The sequence below is a fragment of the Miniopterus natalensis genome, chromosome 20 (assembly GCF_054644295.1).
Source record: "Miniopterus natalensis isolate mMinNat1 chromosome 20, mMinNat1.hap1, whole genome shotgun sequence".
NCBI classification, from domain to species: Eukaryota; Metazoa; Chordata; class Mammalia; order Chiroptera; family Miniopteridae; genus Miniopterus; species Miniopterus natalensis.
This window is the reverse complement of record NC_142100.1, coordinates 20142366-20162525: the sequence shown is the minus strand read 5'-3', so window position 1 is coordinate 20162525 and position 20160 is coordinate 20142366. Positions and strand designations below refer to the sequence as shown.

At 38.2% G+C, this 20160-nt stretch overlaps 1 protein-coding gene across 3 annotated transcripts in view; it reads right to left on the bottom strand.

Annotated features, from left to right (window-relative positions):
• The window catches only part of SPPL3 (signal peptide peptidase like 3), a 60425-nt gene that overhangs the window by 7515 nt on the left and 32750 nt on the right, over window positions 1–20160 (bottom strand). For 2 of the 3 annotated variants that reach the window (XM_087828492.1, XM_087828494.1), the window contains exons 3-6: window positions 11638–11726; window positions 7361–7480; window positions 6552–6630; window positions 5104–5216 (exon numbers count right to left, since the gene is read on the bottom strand). In XM_087828492.1, coding sequence (XP_087684618.1) covers window positions 5104–5216; window positions 6552–6630; window positions 7361–7480; window positions 11638–11726 — 401 coding nt within the window. The remainder of the gene's footprint in view (window positions 1–5103; window positions 5217–6551; window positions 6631–7360; window positions 7481–11637; window positions 11727–20160) is intronic. The other variant, XM_087828493.1, reaches the window with a different exon arrangement.

Here is a 20160-nt window from a genome sequence, read left to right as displayed (position 1 = left end):
GCTGGCTGGGGTGGTGGTGTAGGGTAGCAAGAGGTGATGTGTTCAGGAACTTACAGGTGAGTACAAGGAGTGCAAAGCATCAAGGGAACGAAGGAAAAAAGGAAGACGTGAGGTAGATAAGAGGAGTGTGTGGGCAATGGGATCAGAGGACTGACTGATAATAACTGAAAGGGGTATGGAAACCCACTGGGCAGACAAGCAAAAGGGCGGGCTCCCAAGGTTAAATGTACATGCCTCTAACACATGCAGGTGGCTGGTCCATCCCAGAACTTTTCTATTCAATATACCATTCAATTAATCCTAAACCAGCAGGAAACTTTACAGGTCTTATGGTCTAAGCATCCACTCATTGCTTTCACTCATCTTATGCTAATCCTACCCACTTAGCTTGAAGTCAAACATGGACAAGACAACTGCTCAGTGACAGAATTTTTCATGACTCTAAACCAGCAATCTCAAATTTTTTCACCTCATGGCACACATAAGCTAATTACTAAGATTATGCAGCACACCAAAAACATATTTTTTGCCAATCTGCTAAGAAAAATAGGTATAATTTTGATTCACTCACACCTGACAGCTATTGTTATGTTGTTGGCTGTTGTCATTTTTTAATTTGACAATCTAAGGGAAAAGAGGTCAGTGCCCCTGACTAAACAGGTACCGGCCCAGTCGGGCGTGGCTCAGCGGTTGAACACCGACCTAGGATCCAGGAGATCATGGTTAGATTCCCGGTCAGGGCACGTGCCCGGGTTGCAGGCTCGATCCCCAGTTGGGGGTGTTCAGGAGGCAGCTGATCAATGACTCATCATTGATGTTTCTCTCTCTCTCCCTTCCTCTCTCTGAAATCAATAGATACATTTAAAAAAACAAAATAGTCAGGTACTTCATATTTTGAAAACTGCTCTAGACAATGTTATTCTATCCCTAAGCTTCCAAACATGAAACTCTGGATTCATTTTCAGTTTATCGCAGTCTTTCATTTATGTACGCTCAATTTGCAGCCACTGTGGGTGTTAATCCTTATTGTTACTGCAAACCTTGGTCTGCTTCGCCCCACTTCCCCCCTCCCCTTACTCTTTACTGCCATCACACAATTTCCTGCTTTAGGGTCACTTGGTTCCCTACTCTGACAGGATCAAGTCTAAGATAAAGCCACACACCCTCAAGCACGACTACACAGAACAGGGCTGGGCCACCGTCCCTCTCCCTCTCCCTCCCCCACTCCCCCTCCACTCCCAATCCTCTCCCTCTTCCTCCTCTCCGAGTTAAGCAAAAAATAACCTGTTTCCATACCAACCGAGTCTCCCAACTGTACTTGAAGTCCCATGTCTGAGAGGCAGAAAGCATCCCTTTGGACCACTCAGAGAAAGTTCTTAATGTAAGTCTTTTGAATGAGTATCACTCCTACACCCAAATGAACATTGCCAAAGCTAGGTACTCACACAAGCTACATCTTATCCCCAAAACACAGTCAACTACTCATCTAGTTTGCCTCTCTTTCTTCATTCCTTCATTCAAGGAACCCTGAAAAATCTTACCTTCTCTTAAGGGCTTTTCCAAACCAAAATGAAGAACTTTCCCTTGCTCCATGACACTTGAGAAACTGCGAGACTCTCCCTAGTAGCTTTACGAACAAACTTGCCTTTTGGTTAAATGTAAATTAAGCTATGGTGTTAGGGAAGTAAATTATTAATCTTAGCTACTTAGCTATAATTACTTTCAATTTATTATTGATATAATCTCTGCATCACCTTCTCTTCCACAACCAGCAGGCCAAGGACAAAGACAGTGACACCAAACTGAGCTTAAATGTTCTTGAAAAGGATTATGTGACATGTAAGGTCTTAAGCAGTCTTGCTTCTAAGATTTCTAGATAGCTAAGCCCTATGTGGACTAGGCGCCAGAGTCTAGTATTTTAAAACAAAAAACCTAGTTGTTAGATTTCTGGCATGAAACATTTTCTTTTCTTTTTTAAAATATATCTTTATTGATTTCAGAGAGAGGAAAGGAGAGGGGGAGAGAGAGACAGGAGTATCAATGATAAGAGAGTCACTGATCAAGCCGGCAACTCGGGCATGTGCCTTGACCGGGAATCGAACCCTGATCGCCTGGATCCCAGGTCGACGCTCAACCGCTGAGCCATGCCCGGCCGGGCTAAACATTTTCTAATCATAGCTTAGTAGCAAGTGCTGTAGAGTGAGGGGCTGGAGCAAGACAAGACTCTTCCAGTCTCTGAACTGGTCCGAGGATGCAGACTGTGAAGCTGGTTGAATGATCCTTGAACACTAGGTATGTGTGCACAAGGTTCATCAGCTTTTAGCTAACATACCACACCACCTACTGGTCAAATCCTTAAAAGCTCTCCCAAATTTAAAAGGTTAACTTACCAGATGAAACAAAGTAGATAAAAAAGAGCTCTAGATTTAGTTCAAGAAGACTGAAGTTCCTTCTTAATATTAATGCTCCTTAGTATAACCCTGAAAATATACTTCATGCCTAGCCCTAAAACAACCACAAATGATGAATTCTAAATTAACTTCAAAGAATAGGCTTTAATTAAGAAACACTCATTTAAAATAACTCTACCAACAAATCACTTCCTACAAGATGACCTCTGATTCTGCAGAGAAGTCTGGAAAGATAATTTCTACGTCAGAGAAAAACATTTCAGAATGTTAAAGACCATAGCTAGAAAGCTACATTTTCTATAATTAGCAGAAAACAAGTCAAACACACATCAATCACTAATCTGAAAAACAAAAAGCTCAAAGGCTCTCCTTTCTTTTGAGGGAAAACTCTGTACTTGTTCACAAGGGTAGTTTAACCAGTGCAAACTGGTAGGAAGAAGGTATCTTTGGACGAGTAAATATTGGGAAACAGCAATGATGATAGAAAATGATGCAAAAGGCTCCTATTTAGGGCCAGTTAGGGCCTATGGGAGCCTCATGAGCAGTCAAATTTCAATTATAAGGTGCACTTCACAGTGGCAATGGTCACTGGGCACAGTTTGTCCCTTACTGCCAGTTTTCCATCAACTCTATCGTCTAGAGGAGAACGCTGCAGCAGAATGCACCCTTCAGCGTCTTACAAAGAGCTGCTTCTCCCGTTTTTCCTTTAGCGAGTCTAATAAGCACATTCCCACTTGTACCTGCAGAAGTGCAATGGTGAAAATTTGGCTGACTTGCTCTAAAATGTTTCAGATGGTGGTGTAAATCAGTTTATCTTGAAAAGAATGTCATCTTCCATCATGCCAACCTTTTTTTATTGACACATTACTAGTAAATAGGTATTTTTCTGTTCTATGCAATGCTCAGGTAGGGTAGAGATGAGAGTATAAAGAACACACTGCTTGCTGTTTTGAGAGATCTGATCTTTTCTGGGTCAGCAGCTTAGGAAACTTAAAAAAACACCCTGTAAATAATATCGTGTGTCTGGACACATGATAAAGAGTTTCATGAAAGCAGAGCCACTGAAAGTTAGTAGTGGGATTAGAGACCCTCAGAGCACCCAGGGAACTTTAAGTACCATCTGTCATCATACGAACTCTGAGTGTGCATGGAGACTAGTCCTGCCTAGGTGATTCTTGCTTTATGTATTTACTCTAGTTGAGAAATAGCACCTGGAGTTTTCATTGCCTCATGTCACATAACATCTGTGTAGGTGGGGTTAAATGTGCTCAATTTATATCTGTGCTATTATTCGTTCCATCATTCTGCTGCAGAAACCAAGAGTTAATCTTAGGGAAAGTCAAACACACATACCTGCCGCTTCATCACTCTCAACACCCAGTATGTGTAGAACAGGCATTGCCTTCCACCACAAGCTGGGAAGCAACCTGTGTGGCTTTGGATGTAATGTCTGTTTCTCAACATACTCTTTATCAAATACTAGTTCCTAAGACTACTGACAGCACTGATACTTGATTTGGAAAATTTAGCAGTTCTGTCAGCCACCTGAACATTTTAAACACTGTACTTCAGAATGCTTATATGCACAGTGGGCACTCAAGTACTGAAGCAAATGATCACAGTAAATGTTTTTTATAAGGCAACGTATGATGCTAAAATAAGACTAAAGCTGTGCACCAGTGATTTTACGGGGCCTGCTCGTTCCTTAGATGTATAGTCCTATGAATTCTAACAGATCTGTGGAGCCACCACCACACTCTGTATGGAACAGCTGTATCACCCCACTAAAATCCCTGTTATTTCTTACAATCAAACCCTCCTCCCCACATAACCACTGATTTTTCTCCATCACTGTAATTTTATCCTAAGCAAGAAATATATTTAAAAATAAGTATATCATATGTTTTGCATGTTTTTTTAAAAAGTGCTTTTTCTGTAGTTATCACTTTTCATTAAAATAACGTCTGTGGTTTAAATATAATTTTACAGAGCTTGCAATCCACTCAATGGTTTGTTTCCTAATAATATGCAGCTTCTTAGAGTTTTTTCACTAATTTGGTATATATAAAGTTCAAATCCTTGCACTTGTTAAAGTAACTTAAAGAGAGAAAAAAATCTCTTGAAACAGAAGGGTAAGATTTTAGTTTCCTTTAAGGTTTAAAATTCCTTCTTTATTAAGACTATGTTATTGATTCCAGATTACAGGGGGGAAAATACAGTTTAAAATCCTTTTTGTTAAATTCTACCAATGTGAACATGAGCAGAACATCCTTGGTTTTGAACTGTCCAGGAGAGGTAAATTCAGAGACAAAGTAGATTAGTGGGTGACCAGGCCTGGGTGGGGGGACATGACTGCTAATAGGTTTGTGTTTTAGAGGCGAGGTGATAAAAATGCATGCACTAAAACTGATGTAGTGATGTTTGTACAACTCTGAGTGTACTAAAAACCAACGAATTGTACACTTTACGTAAATTGTATGTGAATTATATCTCAAAAAAAGCTCTTATTAAAAAAATCCTTAAAAGGCGGGTAAAAATAAAAAACTCAATGATACATAACACCATCTTCAGATACCTAATATTCATGGTAATCAAAAGTAGTATGACTAAAACACAGCAGAGCAAGAGGGGACAAATTTAAGTATCTATAAACTATATCAGAATTTTAACCTGTCACATGGTAGTTACTCACCATCCATGAGAAGCCAATGGCCAGTGAGAACCCAGATGAGGACGAGCATGACAGACAGAGAGAACGACAGCAGCTCAGCAGCAGTGAAGCGCCCACAGCAACCAAAGGAAATCCTGGAAAACACGTGACACATTCTATTCAATAACCAAACTCTCTTTTGGTGGTTCATAATCAGAGTTCATCAGGGCCAGATTAGAGTAGTAGGCAAGTATCTAGATACCCAGATATGAAACATACCCAAACCTCTTTGGAGCAAATTACAGAGAGCTCAGAGAATTATATTTCTGAACCCAATTGATAATGTACTTTTTATCCCAAATTATCAACATGGGTGTTTAGAAGTTTAAAGTGACAATATCAATCTTTGGAGATTCTAAGTACAGTGGAAATTCTATTCTTATGAGGAAAACACTGAGGAAAGTTAATAATTCAATTCATTTAGCAAAGATGAATAAATACTTATAGTAAATCTATTTGGTTATCACTAATTCCTGGGAATATCAGCTGCCCCCACATGATGGTTTCCTAAGTGCATACACCATCTCCATTAGCAACAGACTTTTGTTTCCACGGAGCAAGAGCTTTAGGAGTTAAGGTGTTTCGAACATTGGGATTAAACCTAAGTGATTCTAGGTCACCAAAGATAAAAGGCAAAGAATGTATGAGTCAACAACTATTTTCATATTCCATTAACTCATCAGTAAAAGAAAGAAAGCACTGCTTTAAAAGGAAAATTCTCATCTTTCAATAAGCTAAGCAGGAAGCGTATTACAATGACTCTGACTTCCTAGGATTTGTTTATATTTCCTCTACTATGAAAAGGTGCAGCCCAGCCAGGCGTGGCTCAGTGGTTGAGCATCGAACTAGGATCCAGGAGATCAAGGTTCGATTCCTGGTCAGGGCACATGCCCGGGTTGCAGGTTCGATCCCCAGTCAGGAGAATGCAGGAAGCAGCCGATCAATGACGACTCTCTCATCATTGATGTTTCCCTCTCCCTTCCTCTCTCTGAAATCAATAAAGATATATTTTAAAAAATAAAATAAAATGCACAATGTCCTCCATTTCCTACTGTTTCCTCAGGGCAACTCCTTCTCTGAAATTTACTGGGGGGGAAAAAGGTGCAAAAGAAAGTACTACTGTCTTCTAGTTTTAAAAATCAAACATCTCACTTCCCAGTTTCCTAGCATGTGTGAACTCCAGTCAGTACAAGAAATTTAGACTCAGCCCTGGCCAGGTAGTGTCGTCCCGATACGCAAAGGTTGCACGTTTGATCCCCAGTCAGGGCACATCCAAGAAGCAACCAATGATGCATAAGTGGAACAACAAATCGATCTGCCTCAAATCAACCAGTAAAAATTAAAAAAAAAAATTCAGACTCCTAATAATGCTAACAAGTGTGAAAGAAACACACAAGTTTATGCTTTTGAGGGAACTCCCAGCTCCTTACTTGTTCTGAGGCGAGCAAGGTCTTGTTAAATACTGGCACATCGGGAGCAGGAGGAAAGCAAAGGCTATCGTTGCAAGAACTGCAGAGAAAACGTAGGGTTACATTTTGTTGTGTGTGGGTTTTTCACATTATTAAAAAAAGGCATGACTTATGGAAACTTAATCATTTCCCAGAATACTTTTCTCGACAAGTGGATAGAATCAAATTAACCAGAGAAGAAAAGTATCTTCCTTTCCCATTGCACACATAACCCATCTCTTAAAAAACAATGAACAGGACCTGCCATGCGGTGGCGGAAGCGCAGGTAGGTTTCCTCCTTATCTTCCCTCTCAACAAGGAAAGATACACAGCGGCCCAGGGGATTATCTCCTAACAAGTCTAGCATTCTGTTCATGTATTACACATTTTCATCAGTGCTCAGCTTAAAAACTCATCAGAGCGCTGTCAGTGGAATTCCCTTAATTAGACATCAATGTTTCTAGCTGTGGAATCATCAGTAAGGATTGCCAATGATGAGTCTGCCAAACTGGACTTTCTAGAAACCTACCAGACCAGGAGCCACAGCCAAAGTGATCCTGCTCTGGTGTCATAAAGCTCCCTGGCCTTTTGTTCAGATTATGTTGGTAGGTTTGAACTGATATGTGCGTCAAAAGGTTCAAGGAGGGGTGAGGGGAGGAAAAGCCAGACTGAGGAAGAAAAGCTTGATGAGTGGAATAGTCTATAAATCATAACTTTTGAATGATAATAAAACAAGGTGAACACATTTCCTTTTAGGTTAATGCAAAGAATAGGGAGAGAAATTAATTTACCTGCTGTACATATTGTAAAAACTACTTGAACTGAGTCAAAGAAGAAGAACATAACTAGGAGAGAGACAGATGCTCCAATTGGGAGGAACAGGGCCTGGGTAGAGTCAATAGTTTGGATACCTGAAAAAGAGAAAGGGACATATTAATGTGCACTGTGCCATGTACTTTAGATACATTAACATATTAGAATGCAGACAGTCCTAGGGATTAGCAGATAAGACAGATTATCTCGACCCCCTAAATCTTTCTTTCCCAATGGGATTATGAATTCCTTGCTCTCCTCAGAGTGCCTTCATTAAAGTAGCTGCTCAAAAAATACTTGTTGAAGTGCTAACCATCTGGATGACAGGGTGCCAAGAACAAAAACAAACGAGATCAAGAACATTCAAAGGTAGTAAAAATCCAGATTTGTTAATTTGAGTATATTTGGGGTCTTGTATATAGGTTTGGTAAAAGAGGTAGTTTAAACCCACTGACTAAAATTATTTATCATCTTCGGGTTTATTGTACACATGCTCCCTCTTCCCCACTGATGCTAATAGTTGAGGACTGACTTTGGGGGTGGGGAAACGGAGAGAACAAAACATCTGAAAACAGCAAATCAGAAAAATTATTTTATGAGAACATTTTTAAGGAACAAATAGGATTTAGCACAGTGGCTCTCTGTTCTTGACTCATCATCAGAATCACCTGGGGGAGTTTAAAAAAAATGACAATGCCCAGGCCCAGCACCAGATTAATTAAACTGAAATCTCGGGGGATTAGTAGCCCCAGCTAAAAACTCCACACAAAATTTTATTTTGCATTTAGTGTTGAGAAACATTAATAGGATATTTGGTGGAAAAGGTAAATATGACAACCACTGAGTGAAAAGAAAAAATTACTCATTTTATCTTATGTGTGATCTACTTCCAAATTAACCCTGCCGAGCTGTAAGTGCATGAGGAACTAAAAAAGAAATTTTCATTAGCTGTGTGTCTATTTTTTTGTCAATACCATACTGTTTTGATTACTGTAGCTTTCTAGAATAATGTGAAGTCAGCAAGTATGATACTTCTGGTTTTGTTCTTTTTTCTCTGGGTTGCTTTGGCTATTTGGGGTCTTTTGACACACAGACCAATGGAACAGAATGGACAGCCCAGAAATAAAGCCACACATACCACGGGCAACTAATTTTTGACAAAGGAGCCAAAAACATACAACAGAGAAAGGAAAGCCTCATGCAAAATAAAAAAACTAGACTGCTATCTGACACCATAACATAAAAATTAACTCAAAATGGATTAAAGACTTGAATATAAGACCCAAAATAAAATACATAGAAAACATAGGCACTAAACTTATGAACCTTAGTCTCAGAGAGGTTTTTGTGAATTTGACCCCAAAGGCAAGGGGAGTAAAGGCAAACATAAATGAATGGCACTACATCAAACTAAAAGGCTTATGCCCAGCAAAAGAAACCATCAACAAAACAAAAAGGCAACCAACCAAATGGAAGAAGATACTTGCAAATGATACCTACAATATTCAAAATATATAAAGAACTCAATAAAACAAAGCAAACTCCAATTAAAATATGTGCAGCCTGGCTGGCGTGGCTCAGGGGTTGAGCATTGACCTAGGATCCAGGAGGTCGAGGTTTGATTCCCGGTCAGGGCACATGCCCGGGTTTCGGGCTCGATCCCCAGCAGGGGGCATGCAGGAGGCAGCCAATCAATGACGAATACATCATTATGTTTCTATCTCTCTCTCCCCACCCTCCCTTCCTCTCTCTGAAATCAATAAAAATGAAAAAAAAAGTGCAGAGGACCTGGACAGATGCTTTTCCCAAGGAAGGCATAAAGATAACCAACTGAGATATGAAAAGACGCTCAACTTCACTAGTTACAAGGGAAACGCAAGTCAAAACCACAATGAGATCCCACCTCACACCTGTCAGAATGGCTGTTATCAGTAAGAGAAGAAATAGTGAGTGCTGGAGAGGATGCGGAGAAAAAGGAGCCTCCTTCACGGCTGGTGGCAATGTAGACGGTGCAGCCACTATGGGAACAGTCCAGAGGCTCCTCCAAAATGAAGAACAGAGCTACCATATGCCCCAGCAACCCCTCTTCTGGGTATCTGTCTGTAGAATCTGAAAACACGTATTTCTAAAGATATATGCACCCTACGCTCACTGGAGTATTATTATTCACAGTAGCCGATACACGGAAACGAGGACTGGGTAAAGACGCGCACCAACATACAGGCGTAAGGAAGGACTAACTACTGCCATCTGCGACATGGCTAGATCCTGAGAGTACATGCCAAGTGAAGTAAGTCAGGCAGGAAAAGACAAGAACCGTATCATTTCACCCACATGTGGGACATAAAACAGAAAGCAGCAAGCTAACTCCTAGACACAGACAACAGTATGGTGGTTACCAGGGGGGAAGAGTGGAGGGGAGAGGAGAGGAAAGGGGTCAAATACATGGTGGCGAGCGCACAATGCAATATACCGAAGATGTGTCATAGAACTGGACCCCTGAAACTCATTAGTTATTAACCAATGTTACCCTAATAAATTTAAGAAATTTTCATATGATCTTTATAAAAAATATTAGTAAGAGCCTCTCTTAATTAAGACTGTAAATAAAATATGCGACCAGGATGAACATAAATAAACACAAAGGGTTGTAATCATCAACCAACATTTAAAAATTCCTCCTGGTAAATTTACCTGGCCCACTGTTGCTCTCCCTTACTTGCCTTTCTCTTTACACTCTTTGTACATAAATGTCAAAATGACTTCATCTCTAGTGCTTACTCTGATTTACTGATAGTAAATGCCTGTTCAGAATGATTCTGAGGCTATGCTAAGAGCCAAAAGTACTTGCTCTAGGTATAGGTATAGGGAAGCGGTATTTGCTAGGTCTGTCTGAGCATTTTATTAACACCTTGGAAACTATTTTGGCCTCACTGCCCATGAGATAGCTTGGGGACCAGCTCTTATACTTTTGCATCCTTCAATATATCTAACAGAATGCTGAGTGCATGGTAGGTATCCAATACCAATCTCTCAATGTTATCAAACCAATCCTCTTTATTTCTAATTCAATTCTTTTTACAATAAGCATTATCAGTTTTCTATAACTATACTGAGGTACAATTTATAAAATTCACCTGTTTTAAGTGTGTGATTAAATAATTGTTTTGTGGTAAATGTACCAAGTGTGAAGCCATCACCATAATCTAGTTTTAGAACATTTTCACCACCTCAAAGATGCCCTCATGCCAGTTATACTTAATTCTTCCCGTCCCTCCGCCCAGGCCACCACTGACCTACTTACTATGTCTCTGCATTTGCCTTCTGGAACTTTCATATAAATGTACTCATACAATATACAGTCTTCCCTGCCCGGCTGCTGCTTTTTTTGGTTAATCCTCACCCAAGGATATTTTTTCCGTTGATTGTTTTGGAGGGAGGAAGGGAAGGAGAGAAACAGCTATGTGAGAAAGACACAGCAACTGGCTGCCTCCTGCATAAGCCCCAACTTGGGTGGGAATCAAACCTGCAACCCAGGTATGTGCCCTTGACTGGGAATTAAATCGAAGGCCCTTTGGTGTGAGGGCCACTGCTCTAACCACTGGGAACACGGGCCCGGGCTTTTGTCTGTTTTTTTTTTACTTAACACAATGTTTTGAGATTCATCTTTGTTGTAGCATGTACTTCATTCTTTTCAGTGCTGAATAGCATTCCATGTATAGATAGACCACATTTTGTTTATCCATTCATTAACTTAAGGATCTGAGTTGTTTCTACTTTTTGGCTATTATGAATAATGCTGCTGAACATTTGCCATATAGCACACTTCTGTGTGTTTTTTAAAAACAAATATTCTTATAAAATCTTAAATATCAGAAAAGATAGTCACAGTACTTAGTTTTACAAGTACTTCAAGTAGCTGTCTCTGTCACTGAATGAATTTATGATCAACACCTACAAAATGACCAGCCTCAACAAAATATTTAAATGTAGTCATAAACAGGCAGCTATTGATCTATCTTGCTTATCTTTAAGACGATAAAGAACCTCAGCAGCCAGCTTTTAGGCATGAGTTAAAAGCAGTACACAAGAAATCAATAGTTTAGATTCAAAACATAATTTAACAAATTATTACCATACAGATTAGATTTTGTTATACCTAACATAAATCTTGAACCCAGTTAATTAAGTGGGGTTATAGAAAGAATCAAATTAAAACTGCATGTATGAAAGATAATTGACATAAATGCCTTACTATTATTGCTGCTGTTGCCATTGAAAGACCCAGAAGAACTGTTACTGTCTTTCTCTTTATCTTGATTTTCAAAGTCCATATTAAGGGACCTGTGGGAAAAAGTGTATAGGTAAGTTTTAGTTTTGCTTAAGAAAGAAGTAGGTTTAAAAAAGTCAGTAACAAAACAGTATTTTAAAATGCTAAGGTATCAGGAGAGAAAGGAAGGTCTCCTGACCAACTCTGCAAAACAGTTCTTGCCACATTTCAAAAACAATCTACATTCCTTCCCATATGTCAGAGTTCAAGAGTTTTAAAAGCATTCCACTGTGGCTGAATCTTCCAGCACATCCTTAATTACTTCCTTATGTGATAAATACCTAGAGGGAAAAATGTGGGATCAAAGGTCAAGCACAATTTTGAGACTTTTTAACATACTACACAACTACTTCCAGAATGGCTGGACCGATTTACTCTGATAGCAGCATATGACAGTACTTATTTCTCTATACTTTGTCAACTTTTATTCAACAACAGATATCTGAGTTTCTGCTATATCTGGGACTGTTCCAGGTACTGGAGGGACAATAAATAGTGAGTAAAACAGGCTTTACATTGAAAGAGGGGAGAGACTGACAATAAACAAGTTAAACATATGGTATATTAATGGTAAGAGCTAAGGGAAAGTGCAGGAAATGGAGACGTTAGGTTTGAAATTTTAAATAGGGTGGGCAGGGAAGGCCTCATTAATGTGACCTCTGAGTCAAGACCTGAAGGAAGTTTGTAAATATGAGGGATGAAAAAATGCTATCTCTGTTTTAACGCAGACTTCTTTAAACTCTGAACAATTTTATGTACATGAGCTTGCCCATTTCTTTCTTTCTTTGAAAACTACCTGATCAAGAGTTTAGCTCATTTTATATGTTCCTTTAAAGAAGGGATTTGTGGGTATTTGTGTGTCCAAAAGAACTTCCTTTGATGACGGAAATGTTCTGTATCTACACTGACCAATGTGGTAGACATCAGCCACATAAGCACTTGAAACGCGGGAGTGCAACTGAGGTACTGAATTCTGCATGTCATTTAATTTTAATAATTTGAGAGCTGAAACTATAGAAGTCTTAGATGAAAACATAGGGGGTAAATCTTTGTGACCTTGGATTTGTTCAAGCCATTTGTTCTATTACTTATTGAAGGTGGCAGTGGGGTGGGGGGTGATCTTCAACTACATTTGTGGATTTATTTCTCTTTGCAGTTCTATTAGCTTTTGCTTCATGTATTTTTTATTTTATTTTTAAAATATATCTTTATTGATTTCAGAGAGAGGAAGGGAGAGGCACAGGGAGAGATAGAAACATCAATGATGAGAGAGTTGTCACTGATTAGCTGCCTCCTGCAGGTGAACTGGGGATCGTGCCCAGAACCCGGGCATGTGCCCTGACCAGGATTTGAACTGCGATCTCCTGGATCCTAGGCTGATGCTCAACCGCTGAGCCACGCGGGCTGCTTCATGTATTTTAAGGTCTTTTAATAGGTTCATAAACATTTAGAATAATTATATCCTGTTGCTTAATTGATCCCTTTATCATTATTAAACCACCTTCTTTGTAATAATATTCCTTGCTCTGAGAGTTGCTTTGTCTGATATTTATATAGCCACTCCAGCTTTCTTTTGATGAGTATAATCAAGATTGTCTTTTCCTAATCTTTCATTTTAAGTATTTTTTTCTGGCTTTATATCTAATAGCATGTAATTGGATCTTGCTTTTTAATTCAATCTGATGATTCCTACCTTTTAATTGGGGGGTGTTTAGGCCAATTTCATTTAATGTGATTATTGCTATGATTAGGTTTTCATATTATCATATTGCTATTTCTTTTCTATTTGTCCTATCTTTGGGGGGGGGTCCCCTTTACCTGCCTTCTTTTGGATTAATACAGTATTTTTTATGATTGTTTTATTTTCTTTGTTGTCTTATTAGCTATAACTCTTTGTTCTTTTATTTTAGTAGCTGCTATAAAATTTACAGTATACATTTCTGAGCCACACTGTCTACCTTCAAATTATAGTATACTACTTCATGTACAGTATATCAATCTTACAGTGGTTATATTTATTTTTCCTCTCTCAACCTTTGTACTATTACTGCCATGTATTTTGCATGTTACACTATAAATTCCACAATATATTTTTGTTTATATAGTCAATTATCTTTTAAACAATTTTAGATAAGAAAAAACCCTGTATGTTTATCAATGTAATTACCATTTCCTGATCTTCATTCCTTTGTATAGCTCCAGATTTCCAACTGATACCATTTTTAATCTGCTTCAAGTACATCCTTTAACATTTCTTGTAGTGCAAGTCAGTTGTGATGAATTCTTCCAGGTTTTGTGTGTCTGAAAACATCTTTACCTTGTCTCCACTTTTGGAAGATATTTTGCCATAGAATTGTTTTGACAGTTTTTCTTTCTGTACATTAAAGCTGATGTTCCACTGTCTTCTCGCACTATTTTCAATGAGAAATCGGATGTCCACCCTTATCTTTGTTCCTGTGTATGGAGCATATCTGCCCCTGCCCCTTCTTTCCCTGGCTGCTTTCTAGTTTTCAGTTTTATCACTGGTTTTGAGCAATTTGGTTATGATGTGCTCTGGTGTAGTTTTCTTCATGTTTCTTGTGCCTGGAGGTTTTAGAGTTTCTTAGATCTATGGGTTGTCGTTTTTTTCAAGTGTGAAAAAATTTTGGCCATTCTTTCTTTTTTTTAAATGTTTTTTAATTGACCAGAGAAAGAGAGAGAGAAACATCATTTAGTTGCCTCCTGTACACACCCTGACCGGGAATGAAACCCAAAACCTAGGTATGTGCCCTGAACAGGAATCGAACCCACAACATTTTTGGTGCATGAGACGACACTCCAACCAACTGAGCCACTCAGCCAGGGCTGGGCTATTCCTTTAAGTATTTTCTGTCCCTCCCTTTCTTCTCTCTCTGAGATTACAGTTACTCATACATTAGGCCATTGGAGGTGGCTATTGGATAGCCAATGATAGCTCAAGGATATTCTTTTCATTAACAATTTTTTCCCTCTTTTCTCTATTTCATTTTGTATAGTTTTTATTGCTGTGCCTTCAACTTCACAAATCTTTTTTTCTGTGATGTCTAATTGATGTTAATCCTATCCAGTGTATTTTTGATCTCAGACATTATTTTCATCTCCAGAAGTTTGATTTGGGTAGTTTAAAATATCTACCTACCTTTTTGTACATATGTAATACAATTTATACTATCTGTTTTGATGTAGTTCTCTTGTTAATTCTAACATCTGTCAGCTCTGGGTTGATTCTGATTATTCTCATCATTGGTTAGGTTTCCTTCCTCTTTGCTACCTGGTAATCTTTGCTTGTATGCCAGACACTGTGAATTTTACCTTGTCTCAATATTTTTATATTCCTATAAATCTTCTTGAGCTGTGTTCTGGGATGCTGTTAGTTACCTGAAAATAGTTTAATCTCTTCAGGTCCTGTTTTTACAATTTATGAGGCAGGTCTGAAGCAGTGCTCACTCTAGGGTAATTCCCTACCACTGAAGCAGCACCTTTCTGAGGGCCTCACCCAACACCACATGAATCATACATTTTTTCCAGTCCTGCTGGTGGGAACAGGTACTTTTCCCTTTAATCCTTTCCCATTATTCTTTACTCAGCCTTAGGTCATTCCTTCCACGCATGCACTGATCCACACTCATGAATACTCAAAGGGTCTATCTGCAGATCTCTGGAGTTTTCTCTTTGTAAGCTTTCTTCTTTTTTGTATTTGGACTTATAACTCTAAATGCCTCAGTCTCTCTGGACCCTCAGGTCTGCCTCCTCGACTTAGGGAATCTTTCTCCTTGTACCACAACCTGGAAACTATCTTTAATTTTTGTCTAAAGTTTATTTTTGACAAAAAAATTGTATACAGATGATTTTTGAACTTATCGTGGTTCAACAGAATTTTTCTTTTCTTTTTTTTTAAACATATCTTTATTGATTTCAGAGGGAAGAAGGGGGGGGAGAGAGAGAGAGAAAGAAACATCAATGATGAGAGAATCATTGATCGACTGCCTAGCCCGCAACCTGGGCATGTGTCCTGACCGGGAATCGAACCCCGATCTCCTGGATCCTAGGTCGATGCTCAGCGCCCGGCCCGGCTCAACAGAATTTTTCAACTTGACAACAGTGCAAAAGTAAAACACATTCAGTAGAAACCAGCTATTCTCCAGCCTCATGAGAAGAGAGAGATACTGATGACCCTGTTACTGTCATATCCCCATCATCCAGCAATTTAAATTATTTAATACTACAGCCATTCTTTAGGCCTAGTGTATTTTCAACTACGTGTGTTAATGGTGAAAACCCACACAACCATTCTGTTTTCACTGTCAGTACAGTATTCAATTACATGAGATATTCAATGCTTTATTATAAAACAGGCTTTGTGTGTTAGATGATTTTGCCTAACTGTAGGCTAAGTAAGTGTTCTGAGCACATTTAAGGTAGGCTAGGTAAGCTATGATGTTTGGTAGGTTAGGTGTACTCAATTCATTTTTTACTTACAATATTTTCAACTTATGATGGGTTTATCAGGACATACCCCATCATAAGTCAAGGAGCATCTGTATATTTAAGGTATACAACACGATGTCTTTATATACGTATACACTGTGAAATAATTACCACAATCAAATTAATTAACATGTCTATTAACTCCCACAGTTGTCTTTTTGTTTGTGGGCAGAACACAAGATCTCCTCTCTTGGCAAATTTCAAGTATATGATACATTATTATTAACTACAGTCACCATGATGTATGTCTCCAGAACTTATTCATCTATCATTGAAAGTTTGTACCCTTTGATCAATCCCCCCCCCACCCAGCCTTTGGTAACCACCATTCTATTTGCTGTTGTTATAAAGCTGACTTGGGGTGGGGGTGGAGGAGGCATCTTAAGACTGTGGAAAATTGTCCATCATTTCTCAGGATTCTGTCCTTAGTTGTCTGATGAACGGTGTCTTGAAAATCACTGTTTCAGGTGGGGTGGTAAATCTAGTTTCTGTTATTCCATCTGCCCCTCCCTCCCTCCAGAATTTAAGTGTCTTGCCAATAATAAGCTGCCTAAGAAATTCTAGCCCAGCCTCACATTGTAATTCCTGGGTCTCCCTGCTCATCAGAACAGCCCCTTTTGTGGCTTTCATATTTTGCTCCAGTTACTGTTCTCTTCCTCTCCCTCTGGATCATAAGGGAACAATAAGAACTGATGCCAACAAATGAGACAATTTAGAGGAAATAGACAAATCCTAGAAAGACACAAATTACCAAAACTGACTCAAGAGAAATGGAATATCCAGGTAGATAGTAATATTCAAGAAGTAAAGAAATAGGATTAGTAATTTAAAATCGTCCACATGTAACTATAAGAGAGCTGGAATGGCTACACTAGCATCAGATCAAGTAAGTCTTTTAAGACAAAATTGTTACTGAAGATAAAGAGGGACATTTTATCTCAGTCAATCCATCAGGAAAATATAAGTTATAAACATACAGAAAGTGAAGAGAGAAACCCACAGGCTGGAAGAAACTCTTTGCAAGCATTTATCTGATAAAGGACTTGAATCCACAACACATAAAGAACTCTCAAAAGTCAACAATAAAAAAACAACCTAATTTTAAAATGGGCAAAAGATCTGAACAGACACTTCACCAAAGAAGACACCCAGATGGTAAACAAACACACAAAAAGATGCTCAACATAATTAAGAAAATGCAAATCAAACCCACAATGAGATATCAGAATAGTAGAATAGCTATAATAAAAAGATAACAAGAGAAACTGGAACTCACATACATTGCTGGTAGGAATGTAAAATGGTATGGCTACTTGTGAAAACCAGTGACTGTTTCTCAAAATGTTAAAGAGTTACAATATGAGCCACTCCTAGGTATCTACTCAAAGGATAGGAAAACATTCATCCACACAAAACTTGTACATGAATGTTCAAAGCAGCCAAAATGTGGAAACAACCTAAATGTCTTTAAACCAGTGCACGCATAAACAAGAGAGGAAATGTAATGCTGATGGGTGTTACGATATAGGTGAACTTTTAAAAAATTATGCCAAGTGAAAGCAGCCAGTCACAAAAGGCCACATATTTTATGATTCCACTTATATGAAATGTCCAGAACAGGCAAATCTATAGAGACAGAAAGTTAAAGATTAGTGGTTACCTCAGGCAGGGGGGAGAGGGAAGGGAATGACTGCTGATGGGTACAAGGTTTCTTTGGGGATAATAAATGTCCTAAAATTGGACTATGGTGATGGTTATACCCCTTAGTACGTACACTAAAACCACTGAATTATACACTTTAGGTGGAAGAACTTGCTGGTATATACATTCTATCTCCATAAACCTATTGTTTCTTAAAAACAAAACAAAACCCTTAATACTTTTGGGGGTGGGGTGGTAAAAGCAGCTGTAAAAAACAAAACCAAACAGAATTATCTGCAAATCATATGACTGAAAGAATTTGTATCTAGAATACTTAAAGAAGTTACAATTCCATGTAAGACAAACAACCCAATTTTAAAATGGGCAAAATGGGTTTGAACAGACATTTCACCAAAGAAAAATCACGTGGCCAATAATCACATGAAAAGATGCTTAATAGTTTTCAACATCCTATTCCCAGTTATCAGGGAAATGCAGTCAAAGCGCCGACAAAGCATTTCACACCCTAGTCCCAGAATGGTTATAATAAAGACAGTTAATAATGTGTTTTAAAAAGCTTGTACCTGCTACTGAGCTGTATTCTTAAAAAGTATTAAAATGGTAAATTTCATTTTATGTATATTTTACCACAAAAAATGTACTTACCAGTAGTTATAAGAAAAAAAAAGGGAACAAAGCATGAAAAAAACCAACAAAAAATTTTCCCATAAAGAAAAGCCAGACTTTAGAAGACTTCACTGGTGAATTCTACCATATATTTATATAAACTTGTGATATTTCTTCTTTAATTGTTTTCAGAAAACAGGCGAAAACATTTCCAAACTTATTCAATGAGGGCAATTTAAATGTATCATTTAAGTCATCACAATTTACTTTTCTGCAGAAAATGTATTAATTATTAAAGTATAAAAGACATAAGGCACTGGACCAAAGCCCTAACAACTGGGTTCCAATCCTGAATTTGTTACCAATGAGTTGTGTAATCTTTATCAGGTTACCTCATCTTGTTGAGCTTCAATTTCCTCATTTGTAAAATAAGGAAGTTCACCAGAGAAATCTTTTCCATTGACAGAATTCTATTATACATTTATAGCATAAAATTTTGTTTAAAACCTGCATGATCCTAAATTGGTATAACCTGTCTGCAAAACAACATAGCAATACGTAGTAAAAGCCAGTTCACATACTCTGGCGAAGTATTTCAAGTTCTGGATATTTAACTTGTATAATTCAACCAAAGCAAAAGAACACATAAAAAGATGGTTACTTTAAACAATCCACATGTCCAACAAGAGTGGAATACCAAATTACTAAACGTTAGTATGAAGATGATTGTGGAAAAAAAATTTTTGTTAGATGAATATAATCAGAATATAAATGATTTAAACTATGAAAATGTACACAGCATATAAATATATGCCAAACAAAAGGTCATACATACTAATGAAAGTACAAATAACGTTTTTTAGTTTTAATGTTGACAGGATGCTACAGGAACTTAACTCTTGTTTACATCATTAGCCTATGGTAAACCTGGCTTCGTTACATGTCATTTCACTTAAAGTCGCAAAACTTACTGACATTAAATGAGGACTTACTGTAGTATTAGGGTTGTAGGTCTAAAGATTTTTTAAAAATTACCAAGTCTTGCCCGGCTGGGCGTGGCTCAGCAGTTGAGCATCGACCTAGGATCCAGGAGATTGGGGTTCGATTCCTGGTCAGGGCACATGCCCCGGTTGCGGGCGAGGCAGTCAATCAATGACTCTCTCATCATTGATGTTTCTCTCTCTCTCTCCCCCCTTCTTTTCCTCCCTCTGAAATCAATAAAGATATGTTTAAAAAAAAAAAATTACCAAGTCTTTGGAAATGCTGATATATAGGCAAAGAGAAAAAATTCAAAACTTGTCCAAAGGATAGCAATACAAAATATCAAGATTATGTGATAAGGTTCTAAGTTGCTCTGACTTTAATGCTTCCCAAGAGTCATTATGAATGCAGGAAGTGTCAGTGACTGGAACTTTGATCCGCTGATACTGGAATTACCAACAGTGCTGCACTTGCTCTGCTCAGCGCTGAGATAAGCCTGTGACTCTGCTAAGTTCCTATTAAAATCCAGATACAATACTGACTAGTTCAAATTCCTTATGCCTATTTCATTTCTCACCATCACTGCCTTTCAAATTCTCAATCCAGAAGTTCTTACGTGACCCTTATTTTTAAGTGTGTCAGCCACCAAACTATTTGAGTCATACAACCACTAAAGCCCCTTTCAAGGAAGGG